At 40.5% G+C, this 21,492-nt stretch overlaps 1 protein-coding gene and 1 long non-coding RNA gene across 7 annotated transcripts in view; one reads left to right on the plus strand and one right to left on the minus strand.

Moving 5' to 3' along the window:
• Nucleotides 1-21,492, plus strand: part of SNX9 (sorting nexin 9) — a 124,119-nt gene that overhangs the window by 32,979 nt on the left and 69,648 nt on the right. For all 6 annotated transcript variants that reach the window (XM_005552201.5, XM_045391333.3, XM_045391331.2 and 3 more), the window contains exons 2-4: nucleotides 11,825-11,911; nucleotides 17,070-17,144; nucleotides 18,963-19,088. In XM_005552201.5, the coding sequence (XP_005552258.1) occupies nucleotides 11,834-11,911; nucleotides 17,070-17,144; nucleotides 18,963-19,088 (279 nt within the window). In that variant the 5' untranslated portion in view covers nucleotides 11,825-11,833. The remainder of the gene's footprint in view (nucleotides 1-11,824; nucleotides 11,912-17,069; nucleotides 17,145-18,962; nucleotides 19,089-21,492) is intronic.
• On the minus strand, nucleotides 18,198-18,683 carry LOC141410084 (uncharacterized). Its single transcript, XR_012433568.1, has 2 exons — nucleotides 18,613-18,683; nucleotides 18,198-18,276 (listed from the first exon to the last, which is right to left on the minus strand). It is a non-coding gene; the product is annotated as an uncharacterized lncRNA (long non-coding RNA).

Here is a 21,492-nt window from a genome sequence, read left to right on the forward strand (position 1 = left end):
ACACTGAAATTATTCTCAGAATGAGAAGTTTAAGAATATTGTTTACCCCCTTTTATGTGGCCTTTAATACAGATTCTGTTTGCCATCTAATCAGCTTTTTCGTTACACTTTGGAGTATTTTGTGCTTTGTTATAATCAGGGAAGCATTCTTTCATAAATTTTGGTGTTTGCAACATGACTCTGAGCATCCTAGGTAGAGACAATCCAAGACAGTGCTTTAAATTTTTAATTTTTTTTGACTAGATAATAGGTTGATGTTAAAAAAACAAAAAACAAAAAACAAAAAACCCACCACACTAAAAAAGTGCAAAAACACCCCACTGAAAATTCCTCTCCTACCTCTCCTCTCCCTAATCATCTTCTCTCCTCAGGGGCAGTGTTACCAATGTCTTTTACATTCTTACTGAGATTTCCTGTGCATACACAAGCAAATGCATGTACTGCGTCGCCGTGCCCTCTTTCCTACACAGATCGTGTGCCTGCTTTATTTTGTCGTTGAATACATTAGAGATCATTCCACACCAGAGAAGTAAGCAAGTCTTGTTCTTTTGGCTGTAGTACTCCATTTCGTAGAGATCCCATACTTGATGAACTAGTCCCACCTTTTAGGTTGTGTTTGGTCTTTTGCTATTCCAGGTGGCGCTGCAGTGAATAGCCATGTATATATGTCAGTTTGCAAAAGTGTATTTCTAGAGGATAAGTTCCTAGAATTTCTCATTAAGATACATGTGTGTTTGTAATCCTGATAGGCATTACCAAATTGCCTCTCCTGTTAGCGCAATGTAAGGATACCTGTTTCCCTAAACCTTATGCCCTTACCAACATGGTGTTAGCAGAGTTTTGCTTTTGTTTTTTTGCCAGATTGATAGGTGAAAAATAACTGTTTCATTTTATATTCTTTTCTGAGTAAGGTTTTACATTTTAAAAACCATTTTTTTCTTACTGATTCGTACTCTTTACATAGAGTAGCAGAACCAATCTTTAGTCTGTATTACAAATTGCAAACATTTTCCCCAGATTGTCATTGATATTTTTGTTGTTGTTTTGAGATGGAGTTTTGCTCTTGTTGCCCAGGCTGGAATGCAGTGGCTCAGTCTCGGCTCACTGAAGCCTCCACCTCCCAGGTTCAAGTGATTCTCCTGCCTCAGCCTCCCCAGTAGCTGGGATTACAGGCACCCACCACCATACCCAGATAATTTTTTTTTTTTTTTTTTTTTTGGTATTTTTAGTAGAGACAGGGTTTCACCATGTTGGCCAGGCTGGTCTTGACCTCCTGACCTCAGGTGATCCACCCGCCTCAGCCTCCCAAAGTGCTGGGATTACAGGCATGAGCTACCATGCCCGGCCTGTTACTGATTTTTATCTTGCTTGTGTATAGGCTGTTGCCAGGTAGGTATGTTTTATTTTGGGTGAAGAGACATTTCTCCCATTCTCCCTGTAAAGGACTTGTCGATTTTATTTCATAAAGTCCTCCTCTACTGCAAGAGTATTTTTAGAAAATCTCCTAAGATTTTATTTTCTTTGATGTTTTTTATGGTTTTTTAAAAAGACCTTTTATTGTGGATCATGCCAAACACATTCAAAAGTAGAAGAGTATAATAAAGCTGTTTGTAACCCCTGTCCACCTTTGGCAACCGACCAGCTCATATCCTTTTTATTTCATCAAGACCCCATCAGTGTCTCTTGTTCCTGCATTATTTTTGAAGAAATGGCAGGTATTTTAACACTTCATTTATAAGTATTTTCGTGTATACCTCTAAAGATGGGGAGGAAAGAGGAAAGTCTTTTAAAAATATAATCAGTACTACTTCGATGCCTAAAAAATGAATACTTTTAAATATCACAGTCCTTTAAGAATTCAGATTTCATAATCATTTCTGCAGTTGGATTCAAAATCCTAATAAAGTCTACATATTGCTATTATGATCAATCTTCTCTTCATTTATAGGTTCCATTACCTCACCCCTAACCCTTATCCCCTACTTGTTTTTGTCTTTGGGACTTATTTGTTAGAATGGATTTCGTAGTACCTGGTTCTTACCTTACCCTCATTACATAGTTTAATATATCCTTTTGTATTTCTTGTAAATTGTTACTAGGGTTTAGAGGATGAATAAGATTCACATTCTTTTTTTTTCCAAGTATATTTCATAACTGGGATTGTGTTCCATCAGAAGGCAAGTAATGTCTGGTTGTCTTTGTGATGCACTATGCTTAGATGAATTAAATCTTTAGGGATTGAAAAAAATGATCTCATTCTATTATTCCTTCATTTACCAACTGAAATACTTGTATAAAGAGAAACTTTTATCTAGTACTTGGTTACTTAATAGTACAGTTTTTAAAGGATAAATGGTTGATTTTTTTTTTGCCTTTATTTACCAGTTGTCAAAATGAATTCGTTTCCTACTATTCTATAATGATAACCAATTAGTTTTATAATTATGAACTCATGAGTTTAAGCAAATTCAGTGTTTCAGTCCATTGCGGTCATTATCCCTATTGATGCTTGTATTCCACATTTGGACAGCAAGCTCTTCTTCAGGTTGGTGCCTGTGTCTTTTTGATACAGGGATGCGCCACCACGTCCAGCTAATTTTTGTATGTTTAGTAGAGACGGGGTCTCTCCATGTTGGTCAGGCTAGTCTCAAACTCCTGTGCTCAGGTGATCTGCCTGCTTCGGCTTCCCAAAGTGCTGGGATTACAGGCGTGAGCCACTGCACCCGGCCATCATCCAGAGTCTTGATGGGAGGAGTGACAAAGTCATATTGCAAATTGGTATTGATATAGGGGTGGGAGGATTTACTGCGGCCATTGTTACACTCTACCTTGCTGTGTTAGTCTGTTCTCACACTGCTAGTAAAGACATACCCGAGACTGGATAATTTATAAAGAAAAGAGATTTAATGGACTCACAATTCCACATGGCTTGGGAGGCCTCACAATCATGGTGGAAGGCAAAGGAGAAGCAAAGGCACATCTTAGATGGTGGCAGGCGGGAGAGCTTGTGCAGGGTGACTCCCCTTTATAAAACCATCAGATCTCATGAGACGTATTCACTACCATGAGAACAGTATGGGGGAACCACCCCCATGATTCAGTTATCTCCACCTGGCCCTGCCCTTGACCCTTGTGGTTTATTACAGTTCAAGGTGAGATTTGGGTGGGGACACAGCCAAACCTTATCACATACTCTCCATTTTTTCCAATTTTCTGTGTCATTTGAGAAATTCTAAAGTTTTTTTCCAGATAGGTTTTACACATTTCTTAAGTTTATTCCTAAATATTTCATCTTTTGCCATTACTGTACATGATGTCTTTTTCCTCTCATTTTAATTTAGAGTTCTTGGACAGGTGATATACACACACACAGTTAAAATTAAATGATATGAAAAGAAACATAATGAGAAATGTCACTTCCACTTGTATTATCACTAATTTTCTTCTCTCATCTTTCTAGGTGACCAATTTAAAATTAATTTCTTGTTTTATCTAATGCTTCTTTATGGAAATACTGGCAAATATAAATATTCTACTCATGAAAAAGGGAGCATGCTATATGCCCTGTTCCACAGTCGACCTTTTTTGACCATGTATTCATTCCATGTCTGAGTATATAGATTGTTTTCCTTCTCTTGTTGCTATATAATATTCCATTTTGATGGCATAGCCTGGTTTAATCAGTTGCCTGTTAGTAGAAGCTATATTGGGGTAGCATTCCTTAGCATCTGATTTGCAGAAGTACAAAAGTGGAGTTATTTATTCTGTCTGTGAAGCTGTAGAAAAGTGTTACTTTTGTATATAATACTGGTAGAAGTTTAAATAGTACAACCCCAAATTGAGGCAGTGGGGATCTGGCAATGTCTACCAGATTAATTTGTCTTTCTTACTGTGTGAGATTGAGCATTTTGTCCTACATTTAAGGGCCATTGTATTCTTTAATGAACTGTTTGTTCCTCTGCCCATTTTTATATTAGGTTGCTGGTCTTTATCTTGAGTTCCAGAAACTCTTTATGTATTAGAAGATTAACATCTTGTGATCTGAATTGAAAATATTCTTTCCTTTATGACTTCTGCCTTATGTTAAGATTAGTGATTTTTACATAATAATTTTGTTCCAGGTCATGTTATAGGGGTCAGCAAATTTGGACCCATTAACAAAATCTAGCCTGTCATGTGCAGTTTGTAAATAAAGTTCCATTGGAACGCGGTCATATCCATTTGTTTATATATTGTCTGTGGTGGCTTTTGCACTGCAGCAGCACAGACAGACTGAATGGCCTGCAAACTCTAAAATATTTACTATCTGGTCCTGTGCAGAGAAAGGAAAAGCAACCCCTCGTTTAAAGCATTCAAATCAAAGTGTTTTGTATGATACAGCCATTTTGACATGGCCTTAAAAAAACAGCCTAGGCAAGAGTGAGATCGTGTCTCTTTAAAAAATAAAATATTAGCCAGGAGTGGTGGCATGTGCCTATAGTCCTATCAGGAGGCTGAGGCAGGAGGATCGCTTGAGCCCAGGAGTTCGAGACTGCAGTGAGCCATGATTGCACCACTGCCCTCTAGCCTGGGTGACAGAGTGAGATGTGGTCTCTCAAATACAATAAAATATCCAATTAAATTAAAGTTTTGTGTGTTTAATTATGAAGTAAGGCACAGAACAGGCAGTCACACGTGGGTTTCAGAAGTATCTGTTTTGGCATATTACTTGGTAATGGTGATGGTACGTGTGATATGGCTAGTTGATGCCACCACATCAAATCACTGTTAAGATATCTTTGTCTAATTGTTCTTGTGTACACCGCATATAGAAGCTTTGATCTGGGTGAGTGTGGGTAGAATGACTCTTAAAATCATCCTAATCTGTAGAAGTCTGGTTATAGTGTAGCCTCAGTTCATATTTCCTGTGGTCTGAGTACTTTCCAGAGCTGTTCTGCATGAGTGAACTAGAGAGAGGAAGTGTAGTTTGGAAGAGTATGGTACGATTTGATTTATGTATTTTAAGTATTTGGAACTCTGCTCCCCTAGAATTGTACAATTGCCTTTTGTTACACTCAGATTTAAGTTTAAGTATTTATTTGGAATTTATAATTCTACTCAGTGAATTTCTATTTACATTTCTGTTTGACTTGAAAATTTCCCCAACTGCTTGTCTAATTGACCATCAGTTTAACAAATTACTGTAAGTGCATTTATTTCAGAATAACAGATACAAACCTATTTTAGGAAAAAACATGTTTAAAGAACATATCAATTCACCAGTAGTTTATTCCTGAAAATTTTACATACAAAATATTTTAAAATTTTTATTCATTCTCAATTGCTGCTACCAATTCTTTTTAGAAATTTCTTCTGTTGGGAAAAGATATTTTACTAGAACAACTGTTAAAAGTTTCTTTCATCTTGACTATACTTTTGAATGGATTATTAAAGAAATTGCTTCTAAACATTTAAGGAAACTTCATTTCCTTCTTTGGAAATTTTAAGAGCAACATTCTGAGAACATAATAATTAATTGACCCACATCCCCTTGGAGCTTCTTACCACGTGCAGCTGAGTTGGCCCTGCCATAGTTTAACAATTTGAATAATGACACTGGTGAAACTGTAGAAAGTGTGCTCTTTCTACAGAAAGTGTGCGGCTTTCCGATGACTCCCAGCAGGAAAAGATAAGGGAGAACTGGGTGATGGCTTCAGAATTCAGAAAGCTCTTAGTAGATTGGAGCAATTGGTTGAATCTAATAGCTTGAAATTTCATGATGATAACTATTATATTCTGTATTTGGTTCAAATAACAATGGAGTAAGCACAAGGTTGAACAAAAGCTGTGGAAATCACTGATAAGCAGTAGTTCCCTGTATGGATGGGGGATATGTTCCGAGACCTCCAGGGATGCCTGCAACCAAAGATTGTAACAAACTTTATGTGTACTATGTTTTTTCTATACATGTCTATGACAAAGTTAATTTATAAATTAGGTACAGTAAGAGATGAACAAGAATAACTAATAGTAAAATAGAACAGTTATTGTAGTGTGCCAGCAACACCACTCTTACGCGTCAGGATCATGATAAGTGACATAAGGATGACTTGAAGATGAGCACTGCCATGCCTGATAGTCAGTCTGCTAATTGGGACGGCTACTACATGACTGTCGGGTGGGCGGTGTCTGCGGCGCAGAGATGCTGGGCAAAGGGATGATTCACGTACATCCCGGGTGGGATAGTGTGAGATTGCATCATGCTACTCAGAACGGCATGGACTCTAAAACTCATAATTGTTTGTTTCTGGAATTTTCTATTTAATATTTTCCAACTGCATTTCATAGCAGTTAACTGAAACTGAGGAACGTAAAACCGTGGAGAAGGAGGGACGACTTGTATTGAAAAGCATTTATGCCTTCATCATTTAGATTAAGGACAAATACATCAACATATATTAATAGCATAATAACATTCAAGGTCTGTGAAAGTAAGTTCTGTTTCTTCTGATAAGTCAAGATAAGATTGAGGAAGGCATTAAATATTATAAAATTTTACAAGTCATGAATGTGCTTAAGTTAAACAAGCTTACCATTTAAAGAGGTAAACTAGTTATATATAGAAATATTACCTACTCTTTATGCAGAACTTCACTTCTCAAGGGTGTCAAGTCCTCCTTTCCCTCAAATTTCTGAAGATTTACATATTTTATTTTTTAGTTGTACTTTTCTGTTTTAAAGATGGGGAGCAACACTGTTGAAGATTTACTGCTTTTTCCCCAAGATGTAATTGTGATTTATATGCAGTCAGAGAGGTAGATACTTAAGAAGGGGGCTTAGCTTTTGCATTCTAACCCTCATATGAACTTTTTTTTATTGCCAGAGTTTTGTGGATTTTTTTTCCTTCCTATTTGGAACTGTTTAATTCTCTGTTGTTGTTCATTTTAGGATCTAGGTTTTTTTTTGTTTGTTTTCATTTTTGCATAATAAATACAGGTAGTTCTTAGTTCTTATGGCCAGTTTTTTTTGGTTTTGTTTTGTTTTTGTTTTTTGTTGCTTTTTTTTTTTTTTTTTTACCTAGAATGTTTCCTTAATAAATTCTTTGGTTTGGGGTTATTGGTTTGTATTAACTTGTACTCTCTAGGTTGCAAGTGACAAGATGTGGACTCACATTAGCACGAAAGAAGATACATTGGCTCCAGTAACAGAGAAGTCTTCCATGGTGGGGAATGAGTGCCAAGCTTGTCCTTCAAACAGGACACTGTTTCTCTTTGTCATTCTGTGCTACATTGACTTCATTTTTCAGACAGACTTTCTCCACACCTCAGCCAGTTAGCCATTGACAACAATACCAGAGAGAAGGAGCACTGTCCCCAGCTCCCATACCAAAGAGCTCTGAGAAAGAATTCTGATAATCCAGTTTCCAAAAGGAAGGGATGTGGGGCAGACAGAATAAGAGATATGTACAACATAGGTCAGTTAGAATGCATATTGTCATACTCCTCTCCTCTCAGAAAAGGAAGTATGTGTTAAGAATGGATTATGCACATTGTGGGCAGATGTGTGCTTGCACACTTGGTATTCTGGTGTCTGGAGCATTGAATGGAGAGCTTTGAATCCATTAATGTTTATTTTACTGCTAAGTAGATTAGTAGTTAATGGAACAGATATGTGAGATTGATGTCTAGTAGCCATTCATGTCATCTGTAACACTTTTTGAAATTTCTGTTGAAGAGATTAGTTGTGGTTGACAATATGTATTGAATATATAGTTTGGAGTTATCCACTGACCAGGACTAGGTGGAAATTTAGCTCTTGGAAATAGTTGAAGAATGAGTTCTTGAAGTATAGCTAACAGTGGAAAAGGCAGTGTAGGAAAATGGACCATTTCTTTCAAAGGCCACATGGAAAATAGACTGGCAATTGGGGTTGAGGCCAGCCTCTCTGTCTGTTTGGATACTGTTAGTGGTAAACAAGAGGGTGAGAAGGGGAAAGTGAGAAACCAGGTATAGGCAAAATGCAAGGATACGAAAGAGAAAAGAGGGGTGCTGGGAGATGACACCCAAAGGCTTTCAGTTTCATTGAAGCTTTAGCATCTCTAGGCTGAATAGAATAGTCAGTATTTTTTTTTATTGACATGTTATACTCATTTGGAGATATGGTTATTAAATCCTTTTGTCCTCCAGAATTATTCTCAGTTCAGATTTGTAAGAAGCATCTGTTTAAATCTTAATTCAGTGTTTTAAATAAACTTAGAAAGTTTATAAACATTTTTCTGTGAGTGTCCTTGTCTGTTTTGTGCTTACAACGGAGATCTAGGACTGGGTAACTTACAAAGAACAGAATTTATTCCTCATAATTGTGGAGGCAGGCCGTTCAAGATCTACGTGCTGGCAGGGCAGGGCCTGGCTCTGCTTCCAAGACGGCGCCTTGAGTGCCCCCTCCTCCAGGGGAAGGGGGTGTTGTGTCCTCACACAACAGAAGGATGGGTGAGAGTAAACCCACTCCCACGAGCCCTTTTTGTAGCAGTGTTGATCCCCTCGTGAGGACAAAGCCTGCGTGACCTAAACACCCCCATTTGCCGCACCTCCCAACACCACTGCCTTGGGGGTTCAGTTTCAACACGAGTTTTGGAGGGTCCAAACCCTCTTAACCGTAGCAGTGAGTAAGTGCTTAGTAATATTTAAATGTTTTTTAAATAGGCCGTTTCCATTTCTTTCTTTCTCACTTGTTTCACATTCTGTTTCACTACATTCTAAGCTTAGTAAACAAGAGGCTTAGGTATTCTATGTTTGGAAACTAATTGGATTCGGCTGGATTTTTTAAAATTTCAGTAGGATTCTTGAGGACCAATAGCACAACAGCAGGTTCCTCGTGCCGAGTGTGGCTTTGCTGCTCCCGGGCTCCTCTCTGAGGAGTCGCTTGCTTCCAGTCCGTCCCTTGCCCGCGTTTCTCTCCTGTTTGTCCTTATGGCAGGAAGGATCGAGGTTGATGCAACATGTTTTTAAAAAACACCAGCCGGGCACTGTGGCTCACCCTTTAATCCCAGTATTTTGGGAGGCCGAGGTGGGCGGATCATGAGGTCAAGAGATCGAGACCATCCTGGCCAACGTGGTGAAACCCCGTCTCTACTAAAAATACAAAAATTAGCTGGGTGTGATGGTGTGTGCCTGTAATCCCAGCTCCTTGGGAGGCTGAGGCAGGAGAATTGCTTGAATCCAGGAGGCAGAGTTTGCAGTGAGCCGAGATTGGGCCACTGCACTTTCGCCTGGTGACAGAGTGAGACTGTGTCTCAAAAACAAAACAAAAACAAAAACTACCCCAGCCGGGCGTGGTGGCTCACGCCTGTAATGCCAGCACTTTGGGAGGCCAAGGTGGTTGGATCACCTGAGGTCAGGAGTTTGAGACCAGCCTGACCAACATGGTGAAACCCCATCTCTACTAAAAATACAAAAATTAGCTGGGTATGGTGGTGGATGCTTGTAGTCCCAGCTACTTGGGAGGCTGAGGCAGGAGAATCACTTGAATCCAGGAGGCAGAGGTTTCAGTGAGCCCAAATGGCACCATTGCACTCCAGCCTGGGCGACAACAGCGAAACTCAGTCTCAGGAAAAACAAAAACAAACACTACATAACATGACAAGCAGAATTCTGTCCACCTTTGCAGCCGTGTCAGGAAAACACCTCAGCACGACTGCTTTGTCCTTCATGACGCCCTGAGGGAGCCGCCCTGCTGGCCTGGGTGCCCTGCCATGCTCTCCACTCGGGTCCCAGCCTCTGAGGGTGGAGGTGGAGGTGGGGAGCTGCTGGGATGTCTTGACTCACAGGCTCTCCCACCATTTGTTTCTTCCCATCAGTTTACTAGGAAACATTTTAGACATGGAGAAAGGCTGGAATTGAACGCCATAGACCCACCATCTAGATTCAGTGCCTGCTTTGTCGCATACTCATCCATCAATCCATCTTACTAGTTTTTAGTATTTCAAAATAGTATTTTGGCTTTTTTTTCTTAGTCTGTTATCACTAAATATGAACCTTTATTCTCATTAAACTAATTTCAGGCATCATTAAGCGAATACATAGAAAGGGCGATGGCCAACAAAAGGGCCTTTCAAGTTTCTGCGATACGGTGGGGTGTTCAATAAATATGTTAAATTAGTGCACTTGCATTAGTCCTGTTAGACTAGCCCTGTCGCTAAACTTGAATTTGCCTTTTAGGACAAACAATTGCTCTTAAACCATATGTTTCCTAGGCACATGTGATGCCCATTTTATAGGATAGACTTCGGGAAGACAGGTCTGTGAAAGACAATCACTTAGAATTTGAACGGGGTTTAAAAATATGTATTATATATTATAAAGGTATATATAAAATATTTTAAACATGTACTTTGTTTTTACCACGGTGACTCTCTCTTGGGATGCACGCATAGCAGCATTCCAAGGCATCAGTGTTTCTGGACCCTGTCTCAAGCATCCTCTTGAGGAAGAGCCTGCAAGAGCAGTCCCTCCTCACCCCAGCCAGAATAGCTTTGTCCTAGTCTGTCTTATATGAAATTAAGATTTCATTTAGGGCTGGGCACAGTGGCTCACACCTGTAACCCCAGTACTTTGAGAGGTTGAGGCAGGAACATCACTTGAGCCCAGGAGTTCCAGACCAGCCTGGGCAACATGGCGAAACCTTATCTCTACAAAAAATAGCTGGGCACGGTGGCACGCGTCTGCAGTCCCAGCTACTGGGGAGGCTGAGTTGGGAGGATTGCTTGAGCCTGGTAGGTCAAGGCTGCAGTGAACCATGATGGCACCACTGCACTCCAGCCTGGGTGACAGAGTGAAACTCTGTCTGGAAAAATAAAGAAAAGCTTTTATTTTAAGGAAACATTTTAAAATCATGGCTGTTAGGTAACTTGACCGGCACACACTGCCCTAGGTAAGTGTTGGTATGGTGGAAGAGTACCCAGATCACATTTCGGAGTTAATGTGGCTAAAGATGCTGTATTATCATTCTTAGTAGATAAGGAGCAGTGAACATTTTAATAGCAAGGGATTCTTCTGAAGATGTGTGAATCTTAGATGTGTGTGCGTGTGTGTGTGCCTCTCTCTTCAGTTTCTGAGAGTCATTGTTCCCCGAATGAACAGTTTGTGTATTTCCAGGCTTACCTCCTAAGAGGAAGAGCATAATCTGTTGTTGTTGTTGTTGTTGTTAATGAAATAGGTGGGGGGTTTTTGTTTTTTGTTTTTTTGTTTTGTTTTGTTTTTTTAAGAGACAGCAGAGTCTCACTCTGTCGCGCAGGCTGGAGTGCAGTGGCATGATCCCGGCTCACTGTAACTTTGACCTCCTGGGCTCAAGCAATCCTCCTGCCTCAGTCTTTTGAGTACCTGATGCTACAGGTGCTGGCTATGATGCCCAGCTAATTTTTCTTTAATTTTTTGGTAGAGATAGAATCTCACTTTATTGCCCAGGCTGGTCTCGAACCCCTGGCCTCAAGCAATCCTCTTGCTCTTTAGTCTCCCAAGTAGCTAGGATTGCAGGTGTGAGCTGTTGCACTCAACCAAAATAGGTATATTTTGAGTAACTTTTTTAGGGCTGATCTCTAAATGCAGTGTGGGCAGCTGCCAGAAACCTTCCCTGCCTCCAGAACAGAACAGGGCTCTCGCCCTTGGTGTTACTCTTCCTCACAGTAGAGCAGATGAGTCATTTTGGTAATGTCTTCCTTTCTTCCAAAATAGCCGCAGCCACTATCATGTTCATACCAGCGTGCTTAGAAAGTGAACTGTACACCTTTTGTGTTTTTACTGCGCCATCTATGTTTGTAACATCCTCTTTTCCTCTCCACTCCTGATAGGCTCGGGTTATGTATGATTTTGCTGCTGAACCTGGAAATAATGAACTGACGGTTAATGAAGGAGAAATCATCACAATCACAAATCCGGTAAGAGAACTGTACATTCAAATCTGATTGTCCCATGTGGACTTATTTATTTTTTTGTAAGTTAATCATTCAAACCCACGTGATTTTTTTCTTGTTGCTTATGAAATATTGATGGTGAAGTAAGAAGCTATTATATAAATATAGGAAAATATTCCCTAAAGACAGCTATGTATGTAATTGAGTTTATTATGTCTGCTTATTTTGTATCTTCCTTGATATGTTTATCTTAGCTTTTAGGTACCCCATAATTGTCCTGGAACGTAGTTCAGTGTGTTTACCCCTAGCACGATAATACTGTGTCTCTAGAATAAGTAGAAGATGATGGTGATTTTCCTAAATGTCTTAACTGATTGATCCTATCATCATTTTTCTAAGCTCTTTTCCTAAATCAGATTAGATTGCCAGAAAGCAATATACTTAGACCAGCTCCAGTGGAGTTAGCTCAGCTCCCAGTGGAGTTCCCTTTGCTGAATTACAAGATATTGCCTCAGCTTTTATTTGAACAAGAAGCAACTATATATAAAAAAAGCGTTTCTGCAGCTTTATAAAACCCTGTTTGATCTTGTGTACATACATATACACACATGCATCTTCAGGGTACACTCGTATGTATACATATGTACACATACATGCACACACTCTTCAGATGTGTGTGTCTCTCTGCTTATATAACTAGGTTTATTATGCCCTCCCTGATAAGCATCTATGTGACCTCTTATCTCAGGTTCTTTCTCCTGGAGATTGGGCACATTTTGTTGCATGAAATAAAATCTTCATAGACTGTTGGATTTCTGTTACGGTCTGTGTTGCCAGGAAGCTTAGAGGCAAACAATATTCATTTTTTGTCCAATCTTTGCCCAAGATTCTGTTATGGTTTTTTCCATTATTTCTGTGTGATATTTGTCTCATTACATTTAATTGTCCTTTTTACATGTAACTTTTTGTAACTGTTCTTAAAATATGTAGCAAAATTATGAGATGAACATCATTTGAGATAATGTTGCAACAAAAATTGTATCAATTAATAGTATTTCATTGCAGGTTCATATAGAGGGAGAAGGAGCAAAAGCAAATAGGGAGAACTCGTCTTTGTAAACTGAGTAAAACTTGAACCTGTCGTTACCCCTTTTTTCACCTGGCTGATTTCGTGACACTGCCCTTGCATCCCTGTCCTTGGTCCATGCCTCCGCCTCTGGACCCCACACTACAATATGTCTCTTCTGTGTCCTCTTGCTCGTGACTGTCACTCACGTACTTAATGTATGTGCAGTCCTGGGAGACGTACCCTGGAGATACAAAGATAGGAAACCTGGCCCTTGCCCTAGGCTCCCTGTTTTCCAGAGAGGTCTGCATGCCAGTGTTTCTTACTAAATGTTACCAGAAGGGAGCTTGTTGTGTCTGCACTGTAGAACATGTTGGATCCCACACCCCTCTCCCCAGCCTTGCTGGCTGTCCTCTTGTGTCCCTCCTGTCTCTGCCTTGCAAGTGTTGGGATTCCCACATCTTTCCATCTTCAGCCCATTTCCTTATATTGTGCGGTCTCAGATTTTTGTATTGCCATCTCTGTGCTGATGACTTTAAACCTGTATCTGCAGCTTCCCCATGTGGCTCCAGCCTCAGAGGGGGTCTTCGAGCTGTGTCCCAGACACCTCCACTTAGTTTTTTCACAAGCACTTCAAACTGACCACGTCAAGACTCAGCTCATCACCCATGCAACGCTCAGCCTACTCCTACTTCTCTTTATTTCTATTGTGGCGCCTTTCTATTAATGAACCAAGGCTAAGTCACTTAAAGCTATTGGTTTCTCTCCCTAAAGTTTTACTCCGTCCAGCCTCTCCTCTCCACCCAGCGCTTCCTGCCAGCGCCCTGAGCTGAGCTCGTATCCTCTTGCCTGGACCGTGCACCTTCTTCACTGGCCTCTCCCTCAAGCCCAGGGTCTGTCTAAGTGTCCAGTGTGGCCGGGTCACTCCTCTCTGGCAGCTGCAGGTGTGTGAGACACCCCACCATGGGCCCCATCAGACCTCACCAGCCTTTCCCTGTGCACGTGCACAGGCACACACACGCACCCATGTACGTACTCTCACACGCACTCTCTCACGTTCTTGTGCATACCCCCCCCACACACACTTGTACACACCCTTATGCGTGCAAACGCACACACATGCACACACACCCTTGCAGCCTCGTACACCTCTCTTGCTGTCATACACTTTTACATACTCTTTTACATATGCACTTTTACACACACATACATACCCTCTCACTCTCACCTGCTGTCACACACACCCACAGTTGCATGCTTTCACACATACCCGCATTCGCATGCTCTCACACATAGGCAGCTCTCACGTGCGAGCACACACACACCCTCTTCACTCTCACCTGCCCTCACACACCCACACTCATGCTGTCACACATACACATACGCACACGTGCGAGCACATACACCCCCTCACTCTCACCTACCCTCATGCACACCCACACTCATGCTCTCAACACGTACACATGCACTCACACATGTGAGCACACCCCCATTCACCTGCTTTCATGCACACCCACACTCATGCTCTCAACACGTACACATGCACTCACACGTGTGAGCACACCCCCATTCACCTGCTTTCATGCACACCCACACTCATGCTCTCAACACGTACACATGCACTCACACGTGTGAGCACACCCCCATTCACCTGCTTTCATGCACACCCACACTCATGCTCTCACACAAGCACTCACACGTGCAAGCACACACACCCCCCTCAGACACTCACCTGCTCTCTCACATCCCCATGCTCACGCTCTCACATTTGCACTCACACGTGTGAGCATGCACACATGCCTTCTCTCTCACCTGTGCTCACACTCAACACTCTCTTGCTCTCACACAGATGCAGCACTCACCCATGCAAGCACGCACATGCCCCTCAGACACGCTCACCTGCTCTCATGCACACGCACACTCGCATGCTCTCGCACAGAGCTCCTGTGGAAGGAGAGAGTGAGGACTATGGCAGTGCAAAGATCAAGGAAGGAGAATGAGGAACGGCAGAAGTGATAGTAGTTTCTGAATAGTGAGCATATTTAGAAAACATACTTTATATGTCTTGGATTAAAAAAAGAATGGGCCATGTGCAGTGGCTCACACCTGTAATCCCAGCACTTTTGGAGGCCGAGGCGGGTGTATCACTTTGAGCTCAGCAGTTCAAGACCAACCTGAGTAACATGGCAAAACCTCATCTCTACAAAAAATACAAAAATTTAGCTGGGTGTGGTAATGCGCACCTGTAATCCCATCTACTTGGGAGACTGAGGTGGGAGGGTCACTTGAGCCCAGGAGTTCGAGGCTGCAGTGAGCCAAGATTGCACCACTGCACATCAACTTGGGAGACAAAATGAGACACTGTCTCAAACAAAAAAAACAAAAAAAACACTGATTAGTAAAATATTATGTAGTAATTTTGTATAATATGCTAGGTGTGCATGTTCTCACTCATAGGTAGGAACTGAACAGTGAGAACACTTGGACACAGGAAGGAGAACATCACACACTGGGGCCTGTCGTGGAGTGGGAGGATGGGGGAGGGAAAGCATTAGGAGATATACTTAATGTAAATGACGAGTTAATGGGTTCAGCACACCAACATGGCACATGTATACATATGTAACCTGCACATTGTGCACATGTACCCTAGAACTTAAAGTATAATAATAATTTAAAAAAATAAATGCTAGATGTGTATAAGTTAAATAGATTCATTTTTAATCATAGCAGAGATTAAAGATTCTTGAGTCTTACTAACCTTTTTTGTTTTTCTTTTTGCAGACAGGGTCTCACCCTGTCACCCAGGCTGGAGTGAGGTGGCATGATCTTGGCTCACTGTAACCTCTGCCTCCTGGGTTTAAGCAATTCTGATGCCGCAGCCTACCCAGTAGCTGGGATTACACGTGTGAGCCACCGTACCTGGCCTCATCTAATTTTTTTATTGAAGTATTTCAGTTTTCTTGGTAAAATAGTATTGTCCTCAAGTTGCTATTGTGGTCAGAAAGTGACAAAGTTGTGGCTTAAAGTGATTTTTTAAGAGAATGTGATTATTCAGATTCAGATAATTATTAACTAATAAGGGCATTATTTTAAAACTTTAAAAACTCTTAGTATGTTAAGATGAGAAAGTGGGACTTGCCACTTAACGTTGCTAATAATAATATTAATATTAACATTAATAGCTTAATATTTAGATAAAGTTTCTTCCAAGGATAGCAACTTTTATTCTGACTAAAAGTTACAATTTTTCCTTTGATCATAGAGTGAAATGGCAATCCTGGTATATAGAGTTCTACTTTATTACTTAGTGTATTAATATTATTTACCCAGGAGAACTAAGGAACCATGAATCAGTTCACTTTTTCTGCATAACAATGCTAAAACTTAGCGGTTTAACCCCATAACCGTTTGTTACTGCTCAGGAATCTACAAGTCAGCTGGATGGTTCTCCTGAGCTGCGCTGCATGTGTCTGCAGTCACTGGACCCTGCTGGGGACTGACTGGTCTAAGCTAGCCTCACTCATGAGTCTGGCAGTTCTCCAGGTTGGCTGGCTTTGGATGGGGCAACAGGGAAACTGGGTCTCTGTCAACATCTAGCAACCCACATTCATTCATATAGTGGCTTGGGTGCTGGAAGAGCCAGCTGAAGTGTGCAGAAGCCCTTGAGGCAAGTTCTGGATTCCCTGGAGGATTTCCACCTGATTGTGTTGACCAGTGAGGTGGCAGAGGGCAGATTCCAAGCCTGGGGTGCACATCCCACCGCTTCACATTCAGAGCTGCAAGCTGCTTTTATCATCTGCCACAGACCAGAACACAGACAAGATGCGGGTCATCTAATCATCAGCTGTTTTCAGTCTTTCATCACTTATTATTGAAGTTTGATTTTTCTTGTTTTTAGGTTACATCATTTTCTGACGTAAAGAGAAGGCTTAAGAATTTAAGATTTTGAACAATGTTCTCTGGGAATAAAAAGCTTAATGTTAATTACTTTTTTTGTGTATAACAATTCCTCCACTCAAAATTTCTCTAGGAAATCTCAACTGTAATCTTTTTCTTTTTGTTTTTTGGTTTTTGTTTTTGTTTTTGTTTTTGTTTTTTTTGGTGACTTATTAGGATGTAGGTGGAGGATGGCTGGAAGGAAGAAACATCAAAGGAGAACGAGGGCTGGTTCCTACAGACTATGTTGAAGTAAGAGCTTCCTGTCATTCATTCATTAGAGCTCATTCTTTGTCAGCATCTTTTCATGAATTATCAACTTTCAGGAAGTCAGCAACTTTTTGTAAAATAAAATTTCCGTTGTAAATATAATAAATGTTAACTATGTAAAATATGGAAAGTACATTGAAATAGAACTAAGAAAAATATTACCTGTAGATCCAAGCTCCAAAGAATGACTATAAATATTTAGATTAAGTTTCTTCCAGGGATAGCAACTTTTAATTAGTCTGAATAGAAGTTAATGTTTTTCCTTTGCTAATATTGTCTATAATATAAATATGTATAAATATATTACAAATTGTATAAATTTAATAAGATGAAATTATGTATCAATATATCGATATTACATAAATTTTAAATATGTATTTAATAATATATATTTTTAATATATATGATACATATAACATATTTTTCCTTTGCTGATATTGCTGCTGTCTATAATATTGTTTATTGTACAATTAATTCACAGTTAAATAGATTTTTTTAAGTGTGTATCTCAGTTCCTTCTCCCATTCCCATGGACAGAGAGAAGGGTATCTTGGGTGAGCTGCTGTGGGGATCTCCTGGGGAGAGCTGTTAGGTCGGGTACCCAGGAGAGCAACACAGCAGCCTGGGCTGGCCCTGCCTGGGACACCCCCAGCTGAGCCAACTGCCTGGCGCCCCCTGCTGGTTGTCTTTCGGTCGCTCCAAACTGAGCATGTGCAGCTTCTTGGTAAGCTTGTCTTTCATGTTGGGTGACAGAAAAAAGCGAAGGTTTCCTGATGTCCTGTGAGTACAACTGGAGCTAGATCAAGAGTAAAGGTACCTTTGGTTCACCTCCAGGAGAAAAGAATTCCCCCCAGAGGATGTTTACCTGGGACCTGGCTGCAGAGTGATATCGAAGGCCATCTTTCTGTTCTTGATAGACGGTGAGGGGTGGGGAGTCGTGACCCCTCAGAGAATCTGATGCAGTCTCTAGGCTTTCCCTCAGAAACATGTGCCCATGCACACACCACAGCCTTTTCCATACAACTGCAAACCCCTGTTCACAGACCCCTGGCCTCGATCCATAGATCTCATGTTGAAGTCTTGTTTTACTTGTATGCACTTTGCATCCAGGAGCCTACAAATTGACAAAATTGAGAAAAATCTGAGGATTTAAGTTGATACTGGCAGTAAGTGGATTTTCTAGGATTCTGCTTATAGAAAGGACTAGTGATTACAGATATTCTTGGGTTTGCTTACCTTTTAAGAATATAAAAACCCCTCTGTTAGAAATAGATCCTGCAGGCAGAAAATCAGTAAGGACATGGTTGAACTCAGCACCATCAATAAACTGATGTCCACTTGTGGATGTCTATAGACTGCTTCATCAGACCACAGCCACATACACATTCTTCTCAAGCTTACATGGAACATTCTCCAAGACAGACCACATATTCTGAGCCATAAAACATACCTCAACATGTTTGAAAGAAATCATGCAGTGTCTGCCCTGAGACGACGATGGAATCACACTAGAAATCAAAACAGAAAGATAGATGGAAGATCTCTAAAGATTGAACAACCCACTTCTAAATAATGCATGGATCAAAGAAGAAATCTTGAGAAATTAAAAAATAGTTTGAACTAAATGCAAATGAAAATACAACCCATCAAAATACAAGTATGCAGCGAAAGCAGTGCTCAGAGAGAAATTTGTAGCATTGAAGAATATAAACGGTTTTTGACAATTCTTGCTTGCCCTCACCAGACTCCCTGAAGTGACCCTAATGCATGAAAATAATTGTGACTCTTTCTACTATTCAGATTTTACCCAGTGATGGAAAAGATCAATTTTCTTGTGGGAATTCTGTGGCTGACCAAGCCTTCCTTGATTCTCTCTCAGCCAGCACAGCTCAGGCCAGTTCGTCGGCTGCCAGCAACAACCACCAGGTACGTCTCACTTCCTTTTTCTGGATGTGGCTGGCTTTACTGAAAGCAGAGCATATTTGTGAAAGCTTGTGATGCATTATAGCTATTGCCATCCCCCAAAAGCATAAACAAAGTCGCTTTTAGGTTGTTATGTGGCATTTCTGTTGGGTACTAACAAAGAACTCACCTGTTAAGCCTGATAATGACTGTTTGCAAAATTTATTAGAAAAGGCAGGGTGTTAATTGAGGGTTGCTGACAAGTCTGTCATGATATGAACACAGACCCCAGAAACTGCAGACCCTCTTAGATAAAGTCATGGAAAGAAGAGGAAGAAAAGGAGGGTCTTGTTGAGGAGGTCAGTGTCAGAGCATCGGCCTGGATCAGGAAATGGATTCCCTGGCCCTGGAATGCTGCTTACACTCTCAGAGCTAGAGGCCCTCATCCTGCAAGTAGAAGCAATGCATGTGAAAGTCTACCAGATCCAGGCACTCAGCACTTGGTACTCTTATTATATTGCTTCCAGGAAACTTAGAATAGTGGAATAACTTGAGAAGAATACAAGGAAATTTTACATTAATTTTAATTAAAATTTGACTAGTTTAGGTTAATTCTTCTATTTCATTTATTGCCAAATGATGACACAGAGTAAATGACAAGAAGAAAATTAAGAAGATAGGTATCAAAATATTGTTGCTGCTGGGCACAGTAGCTCACGCCTGTAATCCCAGCACTTTGGGAGGCCAAGGCAGGTGGATTGCTTGAGTGCTGGGGTTCGAGACCAGGCTGGGCAACACAGTGAAATCCCATCTCCACACGTTAAAAAGAAAGTTAAAAAAAAAGAATTAAAATATTGTTACTGCTTACATCTTTAGAAATGAATGGGCTTTAGGACATGTTATGTCTTGATTTTTTTTTTTAACTACATAAAAGGTTTTACATTATATCAGGCCTAATAATCATATCACTTACAATTATTTGCTTATAGAATATCTGTTTATTAGCCAGGCGCAGTGGCTCACGCCTGTAATCCCACCAGCACTTTGGGAGGCCGAGGCGGGCGGATCACCTGAGGTCAGGAGTTTGAGACCATCCTGGCCAACATGGTGAAACCCCATCTCTACTGAAAATACAAAAATTAGCTAGGTGTGGTGGCAGGCACCCGTAATCCAAGCTGCTCGGAGAGCTGAAGCAGGACAATCACTTGAAGCTGGGAGGCGGCCACTGCAGTGAGCCGAGATCGTGCCACTGTACTCCAGCCTGGGCGACAGAGTGAGACTCCGTCTCAAAAGAGAAAGAATATCTGTCAATTGACCTTCCAAGTGAGTTTATCTAAGTTTATCACCATATACTAACTGCAGGTTTTACACATTTCAAAACAGCTTTTTGTAGACATTCTGAATTACAAATTAGACTCAGATATTTAAAATTTGCAGGCAAGGTGATCACGGTAATTGAAGAACACTTTTCTATATTTTATTATTCTGTACTACTTGAGAACATTGGCCAGGTAAGGGTTACTCACTGTGAAACGTGAATAGTAGTTATACCTCACTTGAAGTTTTCCCAGGGGTTCTCAGCCTGAGCCTCAGTGCTGTTTGAGGCCCCACACCCTTTCCTAGTGGGACCCGTCCTGGGCACTGCAGGATATTGAGCAGCCTTCCTAGCTTCTCCCTACCAGGTGCCAGTCACATGCCCACCGCCTCTGTTGTGACAACCAAAAATGTCTCCAGATACAGCCAAGTTACCTAGGAGCAAAGCCAAGCCGGTTGAGATTCACTGAGTTACACAAAAGCACCCATGAGATGGGTTTGCATTAATAAAGGACAGCGTTTTAAATGAGAGAATTGTAATGAGGTGATCATAGAATAAGTGAGGCAAACAAAAAATAGAAATATTTACCTTATTTTAATTCGAGGGACTGACCAGCTATTATCTCAAGATAGGTGGAAGCAGTTTAGCTAATGAAAATAAATTAAAACTCAGATTTAAGTAATGTTCTGTTAGGAAATATATTCCTTGGTTTACTTGTAGTTTAATATAAACTGGCATAAGTCTAAAATTTGTTTCATCTAGGTTATTTAGCAGGTAATAAAACCAAAAAAAAAAAAAAAAAAAGGCGGGGGGTGGGGAATCCAGTCTAACATTGAATCTAATCAGATCCTTTGAAAGCAAAGAAAAATTAACTGAAACTAGAATTAGTGAAATGCAGAAAGCATAGCTATCATTAGAGCATTTGAATTTAATTTAAATCAAGTAAAAATATTTTAACAGCCATCTCTGCCCTCTGTTATCTGAGATATGAGAACAATTTTAAGTAGGCCAAAATTTGGGTACATTTTATAAATATCATGAAAGATGTCACAAGTAGGAAACCAAATGACCATTATTAATGGGTAGCTTTTTAAACATTTTCCTATCAGGTTT

Source organism: Macaca fascicularis, chromosome 4, assembly GCF_037993035.2.
Source record: "Macaca fascicularis isolate 582-1 chromosome 4, T2T-MFA8v1.1".
Lineage (NCBI taxonomy): Eukaryota > Metazoa > Chordata > Mammalia > Primates > Cercopithecidae > Macaca > Macaca fascicularis.